The 16696-nt window shown below is 47.5% G+C and overlaps 1 protein-coding gene across 1 annotated transcript; it reads right to left on the bottom strand.

Moving 5' to 3' along the window:
* Nucleotides 1-12649: 12649 nt before the first annotated feature.
* Nucleotides 12650-16445, bottom strand: LOC105355514. Its single transcript, XM_020708425.2, has 7 exons — nt 16301-16445; nt 15873-15996; nt 13709-13802; nt 13490-13623; nt 13277-13419; nt 13001-13198; nt 12650-12912 (listed from the first exon to the last, which is right to left on the bottom strand). Exons 1-7 carry the CDS (start codon nt 16309-16311, stop codon nt 12795-12797), a joined length of 822 nt encoding a protein of 273 aa, XP_020564084.1. The 5' UTR covers nt 16312-16445; the 3' UTR covers nt 12650-12794.
* Between the last annotated feature and the right edge of the window lie 251 nt (nt 16446-16696).

Below are 16696 nucleotides of genomic sequence, written 5' to 3'. Positions count from 1 at the left end.
AGTCTTTGAATGACCCTGTAATCTTCTGGAGACCGCCTTATTCTAAAACTTTGGGTTTTTTAGTGAACATCTTCTAGAACTTTCCGTCTTCTGTCATGACTTGTGGTCTAAAAATAATCTGCCTTGCCTTCTCTCCATCCATCTTCTAGTCCGTTTAATCCCTTTCGGGGTCAAGGGGCTGCTGGAGCCTATCCCGGCCACTTCCAGGCGAAGTGAGGGGACATCCTGGAGAGGTCGCCAGTCTGTCACAGGGTCGCACACTCACATTCACACCTAGTGACAATTTAGAGTAACCTATGAAGCATGTTTTTGGACCGTTCGGGAAGGCCGGAGTCCCCGGAGAGAACCCATGCATGCACGGGGAGAACATGCAAACTCCACACAGAAAAGTCCCCCATTGATGTTCTGCTTCAGGTCCCCCAGCCGGGACTTGAACCAGGGGCCTTCTTGCTGTGAGGAAACTGTGCTTAGAACACAATCAAATGCTAGAACAGTGCATAGAAGACCAGCATATTCGTGAACTATGCCTGAGGGATGATCAAATTCAGTTATTTTGCTTTAAAGAACATATTTGGCTGCACGGTGGTTAGTGCTCTTGCCTCACAGTAAGAAGGCCCTGGTTCAAGTCCTGACTAATTATTTAGATCATTCATTAAACAGAAAAGATTAAAAACATTTTCAGCAGCAGGTTCCTGCTCTGCAGAACAATTAACTCAAGACATCCATAGTCGTCCGTCTCGAGAGACGATGGTGTAGCTCCTTGTTGAATCTACCTGCACCACCGAGAGTGGCTGTGCAGTTCGATTTTGGAATGGCAGTCCCTGCCACACTTTGTACAGGTGAAGGATGATGGCTCTTGCAGCTGCTGCTGCCGCTGCTTCCTCCTGGTTCTTTTCTGTACAGCATTCTCGTTCCGCTTGGCCTCTGCATCTGTTGTACCCTGCCTAACTGCAAGTCTCCAAATGTGGCGATCGTCTGCTTGACTTTCCCATGTGTTGGGGTCAATGGAGCACCACCTCATATCCTTCTTGCAGACGTCTTTGAAGCGCAGCTTTGGACGCCTTCTTGTTCTACAGCCTATGGCTAGCTCGCCGTAGAAGAGGTCTTTAGGAATGCGGCCTGAGTCCATTTTCATGACATGGCCAAGCCACCTCAGACGTCTCTCACCAAGTGCTGCGTGCATGCTGTTCATGTTGGCTCGTTCCAGCACCTCGGTGTTTGGGACATTGTCCTGCCACTTGATCCGCAGCACACGCCGCAAGCACCTCAAGTGAAAGGTGTTGACCCTCTTCTCATGCCTTGCGTAGGTGGTCCACGTTTCGCTGCCATAGAGGAGAGTACTGAGCACGCAGGCTTGGTAGACGTGCAATCTGGTCTTCTCAGTGAGGCTGGAATTATTCCACACTCGCTGGATCAGTTTGGCCATGACTGCAGCTGCCTTTGCGATTCTGCTGTTGATCTCCGAGTCGATGGACAGCGAACTGGAGATCATGGACCCGAGATAGGTGAAGTTCTCCACAACGTCCAGGATGTGTCCGTCAATGGCGATTGTTGGAGGGGTTTCAGTGCCCTGGGCCATGACGTTGGTTTTGTTCAGACTGATGGTAATCCAAACTCCTTGCAGGCGTGGGAGAGGCAACTGACGAGCTGATGAAGGCCACCTTCAGTGTGTGATGTCAAGGCTGCGTCATCAGCAAAGAGCAACTCACGGATGAGTACTTCTGTGACTTTAGTCTTGACACGAAGACGGGCTAAGCTATAGAGCTTGCCATCCGACCTGGTGTGGATGTAGACACCCTCACAACAGTCCCTGAAGGCATATTGAAGGAGCATGGAGAAGAAGATGCCGAAGAGTGTAGGCGCAAGGACACAGCCCTGCTCTACTCCACTCCTAATGGGGAAGGCCTCAGATGTTGCACCATTGTAGCAGACCGTACTGTGCATGTTCTCATGGAAGGACATGACCACTGCAAGCAGGTGTGGGGGGCATCCGATCTTTCGCAGCAAACTGAAGAGTCCGCTTCGACTGACCAAATCGAATGCCTTTGTGAGGTCGATGAAGGCGATGTAGAGTGGCATGTTCTGCTCCTGGCATTTCTACTGCAGCTGGCGTAGAGAGAAGATCATGTCTAAAGTTGATCGGCCAGTCCTGAAGCCACACTGGGACTCTGGGTAAACACGGGAGGCAAGGGCCTGCAGGCGGACTAGGGCGACACGGGCGAACACTTTGCAGACAATGCTGAGGAGAGAAATGCCCCGGTAGTTGTTGCAGTCGCTCCTGTCCCCTTTGTTTTTGTACAAAGTAATGACATTGGCGTCTCGCATGTCCTGGGGGATGTAGCCCTGATCCCAGCAGAGGCAGAGGAGGTCATAGAGTGGATGAAGCAGGGCTGATTTCCCACTCTTTAGGACCTCTGGGGGGATTCCGTCGCTCCCAGGTCCCTTCCCACAGGGAAGGCTGTCGATGGCTTTGCTGAGTTCTTCCAAAGTAGGTGGGGTGTCTAGCTCCTCCATGGCTGGCAGGTCTGGGATGGAATTGAGAGCTGCATCAGTTACTATGTTTTGTGTTTCATACAGCTCAAGATAGTGCTCTATCCATCGCTCCATCTGCTTCTCCTGGTCGATGATCACCTGGCCCGTTTTGGACTTGAGGGGGGCGGTCTTGTAGAGGGTTGGGCCTATTGCCTTCTTAATGCCCTCGTACATTCCTCTTGCATTGCCTGAGTCTGCAGCTGACTGTATACTGCTGCAGAGGTTCAGCCAGTAGGTGTTGGCGCACTGGCGGGCAGTCTGCTGGGCTTTGTTCCTGGCATTCTGTAGGGCTTGTAGTGTACTTGGGCTGGGCTTGGCCTTGTAAGCCAGAAGGGCTTTTCTCTTTGCCTCGGTCACAAGCTCCATTTCCTCCCAGTGGGCCTCGTACCAGTCAGCGTTTTTCCTCTCTTTCTTCCCTTAGGCAGTGATGGCAGAGTTGTATACAGCATCGCGGAGGTGGAGCCACCTGGAATCAATGGTGCCATCTGTTGCCACTCCCTCGCTGAGGGTGTTTTCCAGCCTGCTGTTGACTTGCTGAGTTTTCGCAAGGTTGCTGGAGCAACTGGTGTTGATGCGCGGCCGACCTCTCTTCTTTGAGTGGTGCAACCTCTTGGTCTGGAGCTTTCCCCTGCCAGTAGAAGGTGTAGTTTGCTTCTCTGATGGTGCCGTTGCCAGCCAACCGTGTCTCCTGTAAGGCAGCAATGTCGATGTTTAGTCGCAAGAGTTCTCTATCGATGACAGCTGTCTTCCTTGCATCATTGATCTGCTGGAGGTCTGCAGTGAGTCCGGGACACATGGTCCTGACGTTCCAACTAGCAAAACGAAGAGCTGGAGGCTTTTTTCTTAGTGCTTTGGGATTGCCTGGTGCAAGTGTTTATTGGCCCACTTTTCGAGAGGCACCTCTCTAATCCCCACGCACCCAGTGGGGCAGGTAGGCCATGGCGAGACAGCACCTAACTGGCTGGGGGCTGCCCAGCTTGAGGCGGGCGGTAGCTGTCCAATGAGGCACAATGACCTCTCCCACCATCAAAGGAGACCCCTGGCGTTCGTTTCCTTCGCCAATCGGACGAGCTTATAACGGGTATCTGTCCCCTCCCATGTTGTGTCGCCATCTTTCGATGGCGCTGGAGTGTCCTCTCCAGTGGAGCTACTGAGCCTGGGCAGGGTGAAATGGAGGGATAGCTGTTGCCCATGTGTGACCAAGGTACCGTCAGTGCAGAGTGGGACCACCAACACAAAAAATGGCTGAGACAATAAAAGCTTGTAAAACATGTAATTTAATTAAAAACTCAAACTCTAAAAATGCAGTTTCACTCTGATTAACAGTACACAGAATAAACAATAAAAGGGAGATCCAGGAATAAAAACAGGAAGGCCGAGCCGACCGCCCGTGCAGGAGGGGAGGGAAAGAGAGAGGCCGTGGACTAAGCCAGTAAGAGGCAGCGCACCTCACTCCACTCCGTGCTGAAAACAACTAAAACAACCCCACACAAGATAAGAAAAAAACATGCCAAAGAAACTTCCACTACACACTAAAAGGGAAAAATAATAAACAAATACAGTGAGGGAACTGGAGTGAGGAAGACGCTGCCACCAGAGGCCCCCTCACCGACACCACACGCACCGGCGCCCGACTCAGACCTGTAAACCAATAAAATAAATCAGAGTCAACCACACAATAAGTACAACATCACTCTAAAAGCACATTAAAATGTATAAAAAGGGTGGGTAAAGAACACGCAGTGGCTCAAGACATCTGCAATACGTCCAGCCGCTTACAGCATCTAGTTAAAAAAAAGAGTAGAATATGAGTAAAATGTGATCTACGTCCCCCCCCAACAAGAGGAGCTTCAGCCATACATACCACCACGCAAAGAGGCAGCCACTGTCTGTCCACTCACTCCCCGTTTCTTATATAGGGACAGACACAGCTGTACCAAATCCCCAATCAGCAAGCCTACACCTGTCACAGGCAGACCTGCCGGTTACATTCTTCCCCCGTTTTTTTTTGTTGGCGTCCCGACAACTCACTGCCACGGGCGAAACAACCCTTCAAGCATACTGCTGGACACCCGCACCTGAGACCCTGCAGCCCCCTCTAACCTAGTCCCAACACCCACTGGTAGATGATGGGGGTTTGTATGCTGTCCAGCCGTTTGGCGAGTAGTCCTTCGTAATACAGGAGGGTCGACTGTATTCGGACAGGCAGCAGGAGCAGCCTCCACTGTAGGTACGGCCAGGACCCCAGTTCGTTTTTGTCCTGATGAAGGTCTTGAAATCCAGAAGCCATTCTCTTCAACGTCAGGGCTCCTTGCTCTAGAACTGGGTCTATCTGGCAAAACGGGTGGTTCCAAAGGTATAGGCTTAATCATGCTACGATTTACTTGCCGTACCTTTTCAGGCTGATCCTGTGGGGCAACTGTATAGACGGCCCCTCCAGGCTCAGGATGTCTTGTGACCACAAACACTTCAGGAGCCCACTTGTCCTGGATCTTGTTGCGCCCTCTGTGTGAGAAGTCCCTCAGGTACACCCTCTGTCCAGCTGGCAACACCTCCTCTGTAACATGTTTGTCTGCCCTTTCCTTCCTCCCCGCAGCAGCTAGGCGCATTCGTTCTCTGGCACCTACTATAGCCACTTGTAGCCTCCTCTTGTGTTCACTGACCCAATGACGGGCCTCGCCGGCAACAGGCTCCTCAATGCGACCCAGAAGAAAGTCAACAGGCAACTGAGGTTCACGACCAAACATGAGAAGGAATGGAGAGTGTCCTGTTGACTGGTGTGGAGTGGTGTTGTAACTAAACAACACTTGGGGCAAATACTCGGGCCAGCGGTGCTTTTGGTCAACTGGGATGGTTCGCAGCAGATCATGAAGCGTGCGATTAAACCGCTCACATTGGCCATTTCCTTGAGGATGGTAGGGTGTTGTGCGGGACTTCTCAACGCCATACAACTCACAAAGCTGGTATATGATGTTATTTTCAAAGCAGCGGCCCTGATCCGAGTGAAGCCGTGTAGGGACCCCAAACTTGTAAAACCACTCCTTGATGAGGATGTCTGCCACAGTAGAAGCCCTCTGGTCTCGGGTTGGCACAACCTGTGTAAACTTGGAAAAGACATCGGTCATAACTAGTACTTGCTCTCTCCCATCCCTCGCTGGCTCCAACATGGAAAAGTCAATAGCCAGAATTTCATTCGGCCTAGAAGCCAAGAGATGACCCAAAGGTGCTCGTACCTGGGGTCGGGTGATTTTGGCCAGACAACACCGTTCACACTTCAGGCACCAATCCCGAATAATGGCACCCATACGTGGCCAGTAACACCTTTGCTGGATCAACTCCAGAGTACGTTCAATGCCTTGATGGCCATGGTGGGTATGCAATTGCTGAAACACCTCTTCCTGTAGGCTCTCTGGCAGTACTAGCTGGAGGACTGGCTCACCCCCGTCTGGTCGCTGGTAGGTACGATGCAACAGTCCATCTTTAATGCTAAGCCGACCCCACTGGCGAAGCAGTCTCTGTGCCCCGACCTCCAGTGCTTGCTTCTCCAGCCGGCCAGGCATTCGCTGCTGCCCAACCAGGTGCATAATCGGTGCAATGGTTGCATCTGCCTGCTGCAAAACCACCAGATCATCTGTAGTCCGTTGCGGTACCGTGGAAACACTGGACTGAGTGGCTGAAATGGGAGCACATTCCACCTCTTGAAGTCCTTCTGGTAACACAGACCCTGGACAAACTGGCGTCATGATGGTACAGGCCTTGGTTTGAGGTTGTCGAGAAAGAGCATCAGCATTTTGATTGGTGCGGCCAGAGCGGTATCTCACTGAATAATCAAACACAGCCAGCTCTGCTACCCAACGCTGCTCTGTAGCTCCCAGCTTTGCTGTCTGCAAATGACTAAGGGGATTATTGTCAGTCCACACTACACACTTATGGCCCACCAAATAGTCCCGGAACTTCTGTGTCATGGCCCACTTCATTGCCAGGAACTCAAGTTTCATAGAGCTGTAGTTCTTCTCTGCTTGGTGAAGACTACGACTGGCGTAGGCTATGGGCCTGATTTTGCCCTCCTGCTCTTGAGACAGCACTGCGCCCAGACCCTCGTGACTTGCATCCACTTCTAAAATGAAAGGCAGATCAAAGTTAGCATATGCCAAAACAGGTGAGGAGATTAGTTTTTCTTTCAGTCTTTGGAAAGCACCCTCACACTGGAGGGTCCATGCTTCATTCAAGGACTCCCTCCGCTGACGACGCCTCTTCCCGGACAACTCAGCAATAGCCTGATGAAGAGGGGCAGCCAACTGGGCAAAGCCTTCCACAAAGCGCCTATAATAGCTTGCAAATCCCAAGAATGTTCTTAATTCAGATACAGTCTGGGGAGGGGCCCATTCGGCGACAGCCGCAATCTTCTTTGGATCAGTTGCCACACCAGCTGCAGACACAACATGACCCAGGTAGTCCACCTGCTGTTTAAGGAAATGACACTTTTCCAGCTTAATTTTCAGGGACTCCTTTTCAAAACGGCTGAGGACCAGCTCCAATCTAGTCAGGTGCTCATCAACAGTGGAGGAAAAGACAATCACATCGTCCAAGTACAGTAACAGAGTGTGACAGTTCTGGTCCCCAAACATCCTTTCCATAAGCCGCTGGAAAGTACTGGGGGCATTACATAAGCCAAAAGGCATTCTCTGAAACTCAAACAGGCCGAAGGGTGTACAGAAAGCAGTCTTCATCTTATCCTTCTCCGTTACTGCCACCTGATGGTAGCCACTGGCCAAGTCAAGTGTTGAAAACCATCTGGCACCTGATAGGGCGTCCAGTGATTCCTCGATCCTTGGTAGAGGGAAAGCATCCTTCCTTGTCTTGCTGTTCAAAAGTCTGTAGTCGACACACAACCTCAAAGTCCCATCCTTCTTCCGAACCAGGACTATTGGGGAGGCGAAGGGGCTACAGCTCTCCCGTACGACCTGACTGTCCAGCAGTTTGCGTACATGAGCCCTAACCTCATCATAATCAGACGGTGGGATTCGCCTATGTCGCTGCCTCACAGGGGTCTCATCAAGCAGAGGTATGTCATGGGTTATCAAATTGCTACAACCCAGGTCAAACTCTGAGGTGGCAAAAGCACCCTCGTGGCATAACAACAATGCTCTCACCTTCTGCTGATCCAAGTCCGATAATGCCGATAGGTCAACCGACTGGACCTGTTTTTGGACAGTGTTCATCTCCACAGTTGTATGAGACGCAACCATAGCAGTCGATCTACTGCTTTGTTTTACAAATGAAACGCCATCTGGGAAACTGACCACATCTGCCTGGCTGAGTAGGCCAATCGGCTGGTGGGGTCGGAGGGTTATGTCCAGCTTCCCTACATTCACAATAGGGATATAAACTGTGCCCTCCTGACCAACGACCATGGCTGGAGATAACAAAAGGTTCTCAGGAAGGGTGTAGCCATCTTCCAAGGGCTCAATTAGTGCAGCACCTGTTAACTGTGTGAACTGGGAGCAACATGTGGCTGCAACCCATTTAACAGTGCCTCCTGGTATGATAACCGAGCGCTTGCCTCTAACCCGGGCCATCCCTTTCTTCAACACCTGAGCTTTAGACGTCATCTGATGGTGGCACTGTAATGCCTGTTGCCAGTCCTGGGGCGTCTGCTGTACTTCAGGGAGAGCAAAGAGATCAGGCCCATGTTGATTAAACAGCTGCTGGTAACACTCTTTAATAACATTCATCCCCAACACACCCACAACATCTGAAGACCTATTAGGTCGTGCAAGGTCCTTAACAACCAAGACACCCCGCTGTGCCATAAGCTGACCAAAAACAACAACGTCTAGTTCAACATAGCCGAGGTATGGGATTTCCAACCCATTTGCAGCCGTTAACGCGAGCCAATTGCAAGGTCTAATAACCTGCTGCAAAGATTGATTAAAGAAGCTTTCAGATATGGTGGTTACCATCGAGCCTGTGTCAAGGAGAAGGTTAGCGACCACCCCTCCTAATTTAACAGCTACTGTAGGGCATTGTGCCACAAGGTTGGATGTGCCTGAGGTCACGAATGGACCCCGACCCTGGGAGCCAGCACTCTCTCCACCTGATGTTTGGCCCCTCACATCAGATGGTGGACGTTTCCCGCCTCCTGAGCTGCCACAGAAAGTGAGGCTCCTGGCTGGGTTGGGACACGTTCATTCTCACACTCACGAGCATAGTGACCGGGTTTTTGACAACGCCGACACACCACACTGGACCGTGTACGGCTAGTTGGGGGTTGAGAGGCTGCCTGTAGAGCCAGAAAACCCTGTGTCAGTTTATCCAGCTGCTCTTGCTGTTTTTCTAACAGCTTCCGCAAGGCTGACACCTCTGTGTTTGTAGGGGTGGGGGCTCTAGCATTCAAATATTGCACTGAGGAAAAAGAAGGGACTGAATAAACTCGCCCCCGTGGCTCCCCACAGCGCCCCTCCTGTTCCCAACGAATAGCCTCTGCTCTGATTTCCAACAATGAGCTTCTTGGATCCTGTCTCACCAACCGTTTCAGTTCCCGGCGTAGGTTGGGATCTAACACATTCTCCACGAACTGGTCTCGAAGCAACCTAGAGGAATCCAACGTCCGCCCCTGTGAACACCGTTCAACCTTCTCCATAATGCAACACAAAGCATGGGAAAACTCCTGCTCTAAAAATGCAGTTTCACTCTGATTAACAGTACACAGAATAAACAATAAAAGGGAGATCCAGGAATAAAAACAGGAAGGCCGAGCCGACCGCCCGTGCAGGAGGGGAGGGAAAGAGAGAGGCCGTGGACTAAGCCAGTAAGAGGCAGCGCACCTCACTCCACTCCGTGCTGAAAACAACTAAAACAACCCCACACAAGATAAGAAAAAAACATGCCAAAGAAACTTCCACTACACACTAAAAGGGAAAAATAATAAACAAATACAGTGAGGGAACTGGAGTGAGGAAGACGCTGCCACCAGAGGCCCCCTCACCGACACCACACGCACCGGCGCCCGACTCAGACCTGTAAACCAATAAAATAAATCAGAGTCAACCACACAATAAGTACAACATCACTCTAAAAGCACATTAAAATGTATAAAAGGGGTGGGTAAAGAACACGCAGTGGCTCAAGACATCTGCAATACGTCCAGCCGCTTACAGCATCTAGTTAAAAAAAAGAGTAGAATATGAGTAAAATGTGATCTACGTCCCCCCCCAACAAGAGGAGCTTCAGCCATACATACCACCACGCAAAGAGGCAGCCACTGTCTGTCCACTCACTCCCCGTTTCTTATATAGGGACAGACACAGCTGTACCAAATCCCCAATCAGCAAGCCTACACCTGTCACAGGCAGACCTGCCGGTTACACATGCAGCAGTCCTCCCCTCTCCGTGAAACTGAAGGGTCCAAGGGAAAGACAGAGTCAGTACAGCTTGGCTCCAGCTGCGCCGCAGGAGTTGCCGGTATTGACGATACGATGTCACACCGCCTTTGGGACTCCGGCTCCGGATTTTCTGTCAGGGTTTACTCCCTTAGCCTTCCCTGAGAGGGTATACCGCAAGGCAGCGGAGGTTTGTAATCAGAGTTTCCTTCTCCTAGGTGAGCTACCGTCCAAGGTTTACGAGCCCCACCTGCCCGAAGCAGCTGGTTTTGAGGCGCCAACAGGCCGCCTTTGCCCCTTCTCCTGTCAGTAAAAACGGTTTCGCCGGGCTTAGTAGCAAAGCCACACGAGAAGGCCAGGAGCTGGACTGGGTTGTCAGAGGCTATATGAGACGCACACGATGGGAGCTTTTTATAGGGAGTGGGAGCTTATCCCCACTACCACCCCCGGTTGTAACAACCTTGAACCATAGTACATACCAAGATAAAACAGAACAATTATGCAATCATATACCATTCATGGAGAAACAGCATGAGAGGAAGTTAGAAGCAACGTCATCTGTGCTGCTTTATCTGTCTTTTAAATTAAGTATAGATGCTCCTTTAAATAGTCTTAGTGATGTCAGAGTCCTGATGGTTTGTGGGAGTTCATTCCAGATTTTACTAAACACAAAAAAAGAAAATTGAGCCCACTTTGGACAATTGGTTTGGAATTGTATTAGAAATATTCAGAAGCGAAAAATTAACTTAGCAATTAAGAACTCAAAAAAACAAATTTGGCACAAATACTTTTTATTAATTCCCTGTCAAGAGCAGATTTGATTTAATATTACTGGTATCTTTATTCTTGTAACTTGGTATTTATAAAAACAGCATAAATGTAACCCTTTATTTTTATACCCCCCCCCCCCCCTTACGGGTGTATTATGGGTTTCTGGGTATTATAAATATCATTTCTACATTTCAGACAAACATGGATATACTCCTCTTACATTAATTATCAGTGTTGAAGATGTATACTTTCTCCCCTTTTCTTTACCATTTCAAATAAAAAAGGAAAAAGTAGTTAACCAACACTTTCACGCTTCGTGTATACATTTATTTTAGATTTTAGCATGAAACGAGAAAAAATAAAAGGCTTATAAAAAGGAATTTTTAACCCTTGTGCTATCCTAGGCACTTTAACATTGGGAGTCTAGACCCACTAGACAGTGCTCTGAATCTTTTTTCTTCAATGATTTGTGATCTTTACTGGTGTCCATAGATTACATAAACTCTTCCTACCTTTATCCACCTTTGTCATGGTAGGGAGAAAACGTCAATGCAAGGGTGGGGTCATCTAAGATAGAACAAGGGCTAATAAAGGGCTCGTTCGCTTCAACACTGCTCGTTCTGTCATTCCTGTATTTACACCCCCCTCTCTAAAATTTTTCCTGCCCTTGGGCTTTCACGAGATTTGCTGACAATCTTGTCCCAGGAGGAATGTGAAACCAACCGGTGTCTCATCCCTGAGAAAACACGTGTGTTTTCAGAGACTGAGCAATTGCTCAGATGATGACTCCCCTTAACCCCTGACATCCTGAAAACCCCCATCGGTCGTTGAATTACCCCATGGGCTGATCAATTAACTCTTTTAGTGGCTGAGAGTCTAAATCTATCTTGATAAAAACTGTCTTATCAAGCTCTCCATGTAGCACCGGCACAAGATCAATGTAAAGCTTGTTTACAAAACACCATGTTTGTGTTTGCATCCACAGAACCGCATAAAACGCCACACACGCCGCCACATACCACAACCGTGCGCCCCGTTTGACCCGGATCCTGCTGGCAGCACAAAGAGCCGCTGAGCTCATTATCCTGTCTATGCAGCTTCGCTCATTTATCAACTAGACAGGAAACCAAGTCCCCAAAGAAGCATCTAACAGACAGGATGCGCTTTCTCACTGCTGCTTAAATTGGGTTCTTCTCTGCAATAATGTGGGGAAAAACAGGAGTGCTGTGCACGTATGCTACACTGTATTTACATGTGTGTGCCGACAATTACTTGTAGGCTCACTTTAAAGTGTCAAGTGGCCTTGTGTGTTTTTGCTGCAGGTGAATGGGGAAAGTGAAACCATTATTAAAGAAGAGTACTGCGCTGCAGCATATGAATAAATCAGGACGGAAGCAGGTTGCATAACCCCTCCAAATATGAAAATAACTCATCTTTAGTGCACAGAGTGAAGCTTCTGATGAACCAGGTGAAGTGTGTTTACTTTCACACAGAATGTGCACATCTCTCCTAGATTCTAAAAGTGTGATTGCTTTGGATGACTCTGCATGAAGCTCAGCGGATCATTACCCAGTCAGTGGGAGGACACAAAAGAGTGTGGACGGTAAATATTTGATGAGTTCAAAGCGGACGTCCTGTTACTTTTCTCATACACAGCAGATGCAGCTGTGAGTGTTCGCTGTGAAACAGCTGGGGGGTGGGGGGACAAACTCTCCTATGAAACTGCTCTGTGGTTGAGCGATCCCCATAAAAGACTCAAGCGTGAACATCGCATTTCTGCAGCAGACGAAGGGGAATTACCTCCCACCTGTGAGATGCCGGGAGCACAAGTTCATCTCAGCCATTGAATGTGGATCAAGTTTCTCCAGAATCCATTCAAAAAGCTGTGTGCAGGGAAGGGAGGCGAAAACAAGTTGAACACTTTTGTTTTATTATAAAAATACCTTTGAAAGAATTTTACAAAAGACTTATTAAAATATTGGTGTCAAGTTATACAATGTTAAAGTATAAAAAAAATTATTTCAAGTCCCTGTGCCCTTAAATAAAATATATTAGTGTCATCTAAGCAGAACTTTCTGTTGAGTCTCTAAGTATCCAACTTTAGGAGTGTCACAAAATGTTACAGATCCTTGTGGTTTCAGGGGCTCTTATTCTGAAAGGCAGCGCGTCTGCTGGCAGCTTTGGAATCCCGTCCAACACCTCCAGGTTTGGCAAACAGGAGAAAACCCTGTACACAAAGAAAAGGGGAATGAAGGCGATGCCAACCAACGGCCGCAAACGCTGGCAAAACGTCTCTGCAACGTGAATGCCGTCACCGTGCGCGGTAGTCCTGAGTAAAGGCCACTGGGTTGCGGGTCAGGTTGAGGGAGCGAAGCCGGCTGTGCCCCAGAGATCCCAGTCCACCCAGGGAGGCGATGGCGTTCTCCGACAGACAAAGGTGCTCTACCGCCGGGAGCTTTGGCAGCTGATGTAGATACACCAGGTGGTTACGGTGCAGGTTTAGCATTCGGCACCTGCAATAGAAAAACAACCATCAAAAAATACCTGAAGAAAGAGCAAAATGTCATAATAATGTAACAATAAGCTTCTACCTTGGCAGACGCACAGAACTCAGGTTCATGAGAGAATTGTCGATCAGTTGTAGTTTTTCCACACGGATCAACCGACGGAGGATCCGCAAAAAGTTCTCCAGCTGGTAGGGGTCTCCCAAGTCTTGGTAGGACAAGTTTAACTCCTGGGGAAGCGAACCAATTCTCTTTTTCTGCCCAGTCCACCAACATAAAACACACAAAAAGTTGACTTACGAGGCAGTTTTCCCAGTTCTCCTGCAGCCTCTCCTCCCACCTCTGTCCTTCTTCCTTCCTCCTCCTCCTCCTCCTCCCTCTCTCCAGTAAGACATCGACATCCTCTGCTAGATGTAGCTCCTCTTGTGACGGCCCTTTGCAGGTTGTCCAAAAGGAAACATTTAACAATCCTACAGTTTGCACTTAAAGTGAAGCACATAGGAATGTGGGGTTTTCCACCTTCTCTAACACGAGGACAGGCCAGCTGGTCACCTGTGACGTCACACTGCTCCAGACGATGCCATGACAAAAACCTGAAGCGACTCGATGGAACCTAAGAGGAAGAGGAAAGCTTTTGTTTACAAATGCATCAAAGTCAACGCAAAGAGGTTTTCTTAGCAAAGAATCTTTAGAGCACTGAGCTCCTTTCCTTACCCTAGTTTGGTGGTCCTTTATTGACCAAACTGCAGGTCTACTGTAAATAAGTAAACTATGCTACTAAAAAATAAAACAGCTGCAAATTAAAGTTTAATTTTGAGATATTTCTCGTCTTAAAAAAGCAGGATTGGGTTCTTTGTCCTTGACCTTTTGAACCCAGTCAGTCTGTTCTCCTTCCTCTGCCTGAGTCACTCCACACCCACCAGCTGTCCACTACTGTTCCATCACAGCACAGCACTCCAAATCTACCATTTACGGGAGGAATTAGGATGTTAGCAGCCGTATTTGGCTGTCATCTGTCAGGTTTACAGATGTGGAACGGCACTTCAAGCCCACCACCCAACATTTTTCTTCTTTGAGTGACAGCTGAGGAAGGATCAAAGACCAAGTGAGAGACCTTTATTCCTCTGTACTAGTTCTGAGAGTAAGGAGGATGAAAAAAGAATGCTCAGCAGGACACAAACTAGGAGTTGAAAGTCAATTTCATCCTGCACTTATGTTTTTTAAACTAGCTTCTATTGTAAAAAATATAAATCTTTCTCTTCACGTGATAAATGTAGAAACTCTGGTTTTTGTTTTATTTCGAAATTTGGCTGAAAGAAAAACCAAAATTCTAAGTTCCTATATATGCCACAAATGTAAGAAGTTGTTTTTTTTAACTAAATTTCAAAATAAAATATAAATCCAAGTTTCTACATTTGGAGGTTTCAAAATAAAAACAAAATCTAAAGCTCTTATATTTATGTATTTATTTATGTAGTTTTTATTTTGTATTCTGAGCTAAATGTCAAAATATAGCATTAACTTAAGGTAAGTTCTTAAATTTGTATGGAAAATGGAACTTAGGCTTTTGATTTATTTTGAAACCAAAACCTAAGTTTCTACATTTATGTCACAAATCTAGAAAGTTTTTTAAACTAAATTTCCACAAAAAAGAAAAAGAAAAAAAAGTTCAAGTACAAATTCATAATTATATGTAACAAATGCAGAAAGATGTTTTTTTGTATTAGTTTGAGCCTAATTTCAAAATAAAACATAAACTCAAGTTCCTACATTCATCTGATAAAAATAGGAAGCTGATTTTTTTGTTCTTACATGAGCTAAATTTCAAAATAAAACAAAAATAAAGTTTCTACTTATATCACATATGCAAGTTTCAAAATAAAACATAAACCCGAGATCTTACATGTGTTACAGGCAAATGTAAGAACTTTGGGTTTTGTTCTATTATTATAACAACAATCCAAGTTCCAACATTTGTCGCATAAATGTAGGAACCTGGGTTTATGCTTAATTTGAAATTTAGCTTAGCATCTGTGAAATAAATGAAATAATTGAGAGATGAAGCCAGAACAAGAAGCAACCATTATGGTGAACAGCATCAATGAACGTATCATTGAATCTATAGGAGAACTGGACCGAACACGTGTGACGGCACCCTTAAAGAATTGATTGAATTATTGATGCTGGCTCCAGCGGAATGAAGCAAATTCAGTCGCCATTTTTCTGCGATACGGATGTCGACATTTGGAGCCAGATGACGTTGCTAAGCAGGGATTGGTCTGAATCAACATTTTTATGGCAACTACTGTAGCCGTTTATGAGTGAGCTCAGGAGAGTCTGTCAATCACACATTCTAAACATTAAAAAGTGGGGGCCAGCAGACACCAAATGCTTTTATTAAGGCATCTGATTGGCCAGTTTTACAACATGAATACTGTCATGGGGAAAAATGAGTATCAAGAACATATGTAAAAAAAATTCAGAGCAAGAATGGTAATTCTGACCTTTGGCAAGACTGAGGAATAGCTGTTTATTTCTCTATAGTAGTCTGTGAGATTTTAGCTTCTTGGAGCCAGAGGGTACTTCCGGTTTAAAACAACAGAGGGGAGGGGACCCTCAGTCCAGTTCTCCTATACAGTGAATGGACCTGACCCATGTGCCTGTGTGAATGTGTGGCACTCACAGGCGTAGATACCAGCCCAGAGTCGGGACTGTGGTCCACGGAGAGGGGTGTGGCGGTCACTCCGAGCTCTGAATCCGGGGAGGAGTGGGATTTGGGGAAACTGCCGCTGTTCACACCTGAGGAGCTGAGACGGAGGAATGAGGAGGTGAGCGCGCGGCGCTGAGCCACGCCCCTGCCTGGACCTGCCGGTTTCGAAACCTAAACCCTGTCCGCGTGCTGACACCATGACCAGCGACCGGGGGGTTTGCGTTACAGCAAACTGGGTCTGACGTGGCGGATTAGGAAACGTTGCCGTGGCAACAGCGGACACTTGATCAGCCACTAATGGTCATTAAAAGTCACTGGAAAATAGAGAATTTGGACCGTGACAGGTCCAGTATACAAAGTGATGAGGAAAATAAGAAACAGCTGAAGAAGTTTCAGCTCACCTTTCTGACATGTCCTCAAAGCGTCGTGACCGGTTCTCCCGGTCATCAACACATTGTGAACGGCTCGCTGTAGCTCTGTCGTCCTGCAGCTGTATCCCGCGGTATGGACTCCGCCGCGGGCCGCTGGTGGAGAGGGCTGCAGAGCCTCACCAGACGGGGCTGCATGATATAGGCCGTCTGAGGGACGCTGGTTGCCTAGCAACGCCGTCCGGGTGTACAGTTACCGCTTTACGAGTTTCCTGCACGACCGACTTTTAACATTATACAAAGTTTTACTACAGTATATTAAAAAACAAACAAACAAATAAATAAAATACAAATGATCAAATAACTTTTTAAAATTTAATCTCAGTTAAATGAAATTATTTGCATTTTAACAAAATTGGTGCAGATTTA

This window comes from Oryzias latipes, chromosome 13 (genome assembly GCF_002234675.1).
Source record: "Oryzias latipes chromosome 13, ASM223467v1".
Classification (NCBI taxonomy): domain Eukaryota; kingdom Metazoa; phylum Chordata; class Actinopteri; order Beloniformes; family Adrianichthyidae; genus Oryzias; species Oryzias latipes.
This window is presented reverse-complemented; position numbering and strand designations above follow the sequence as displayed.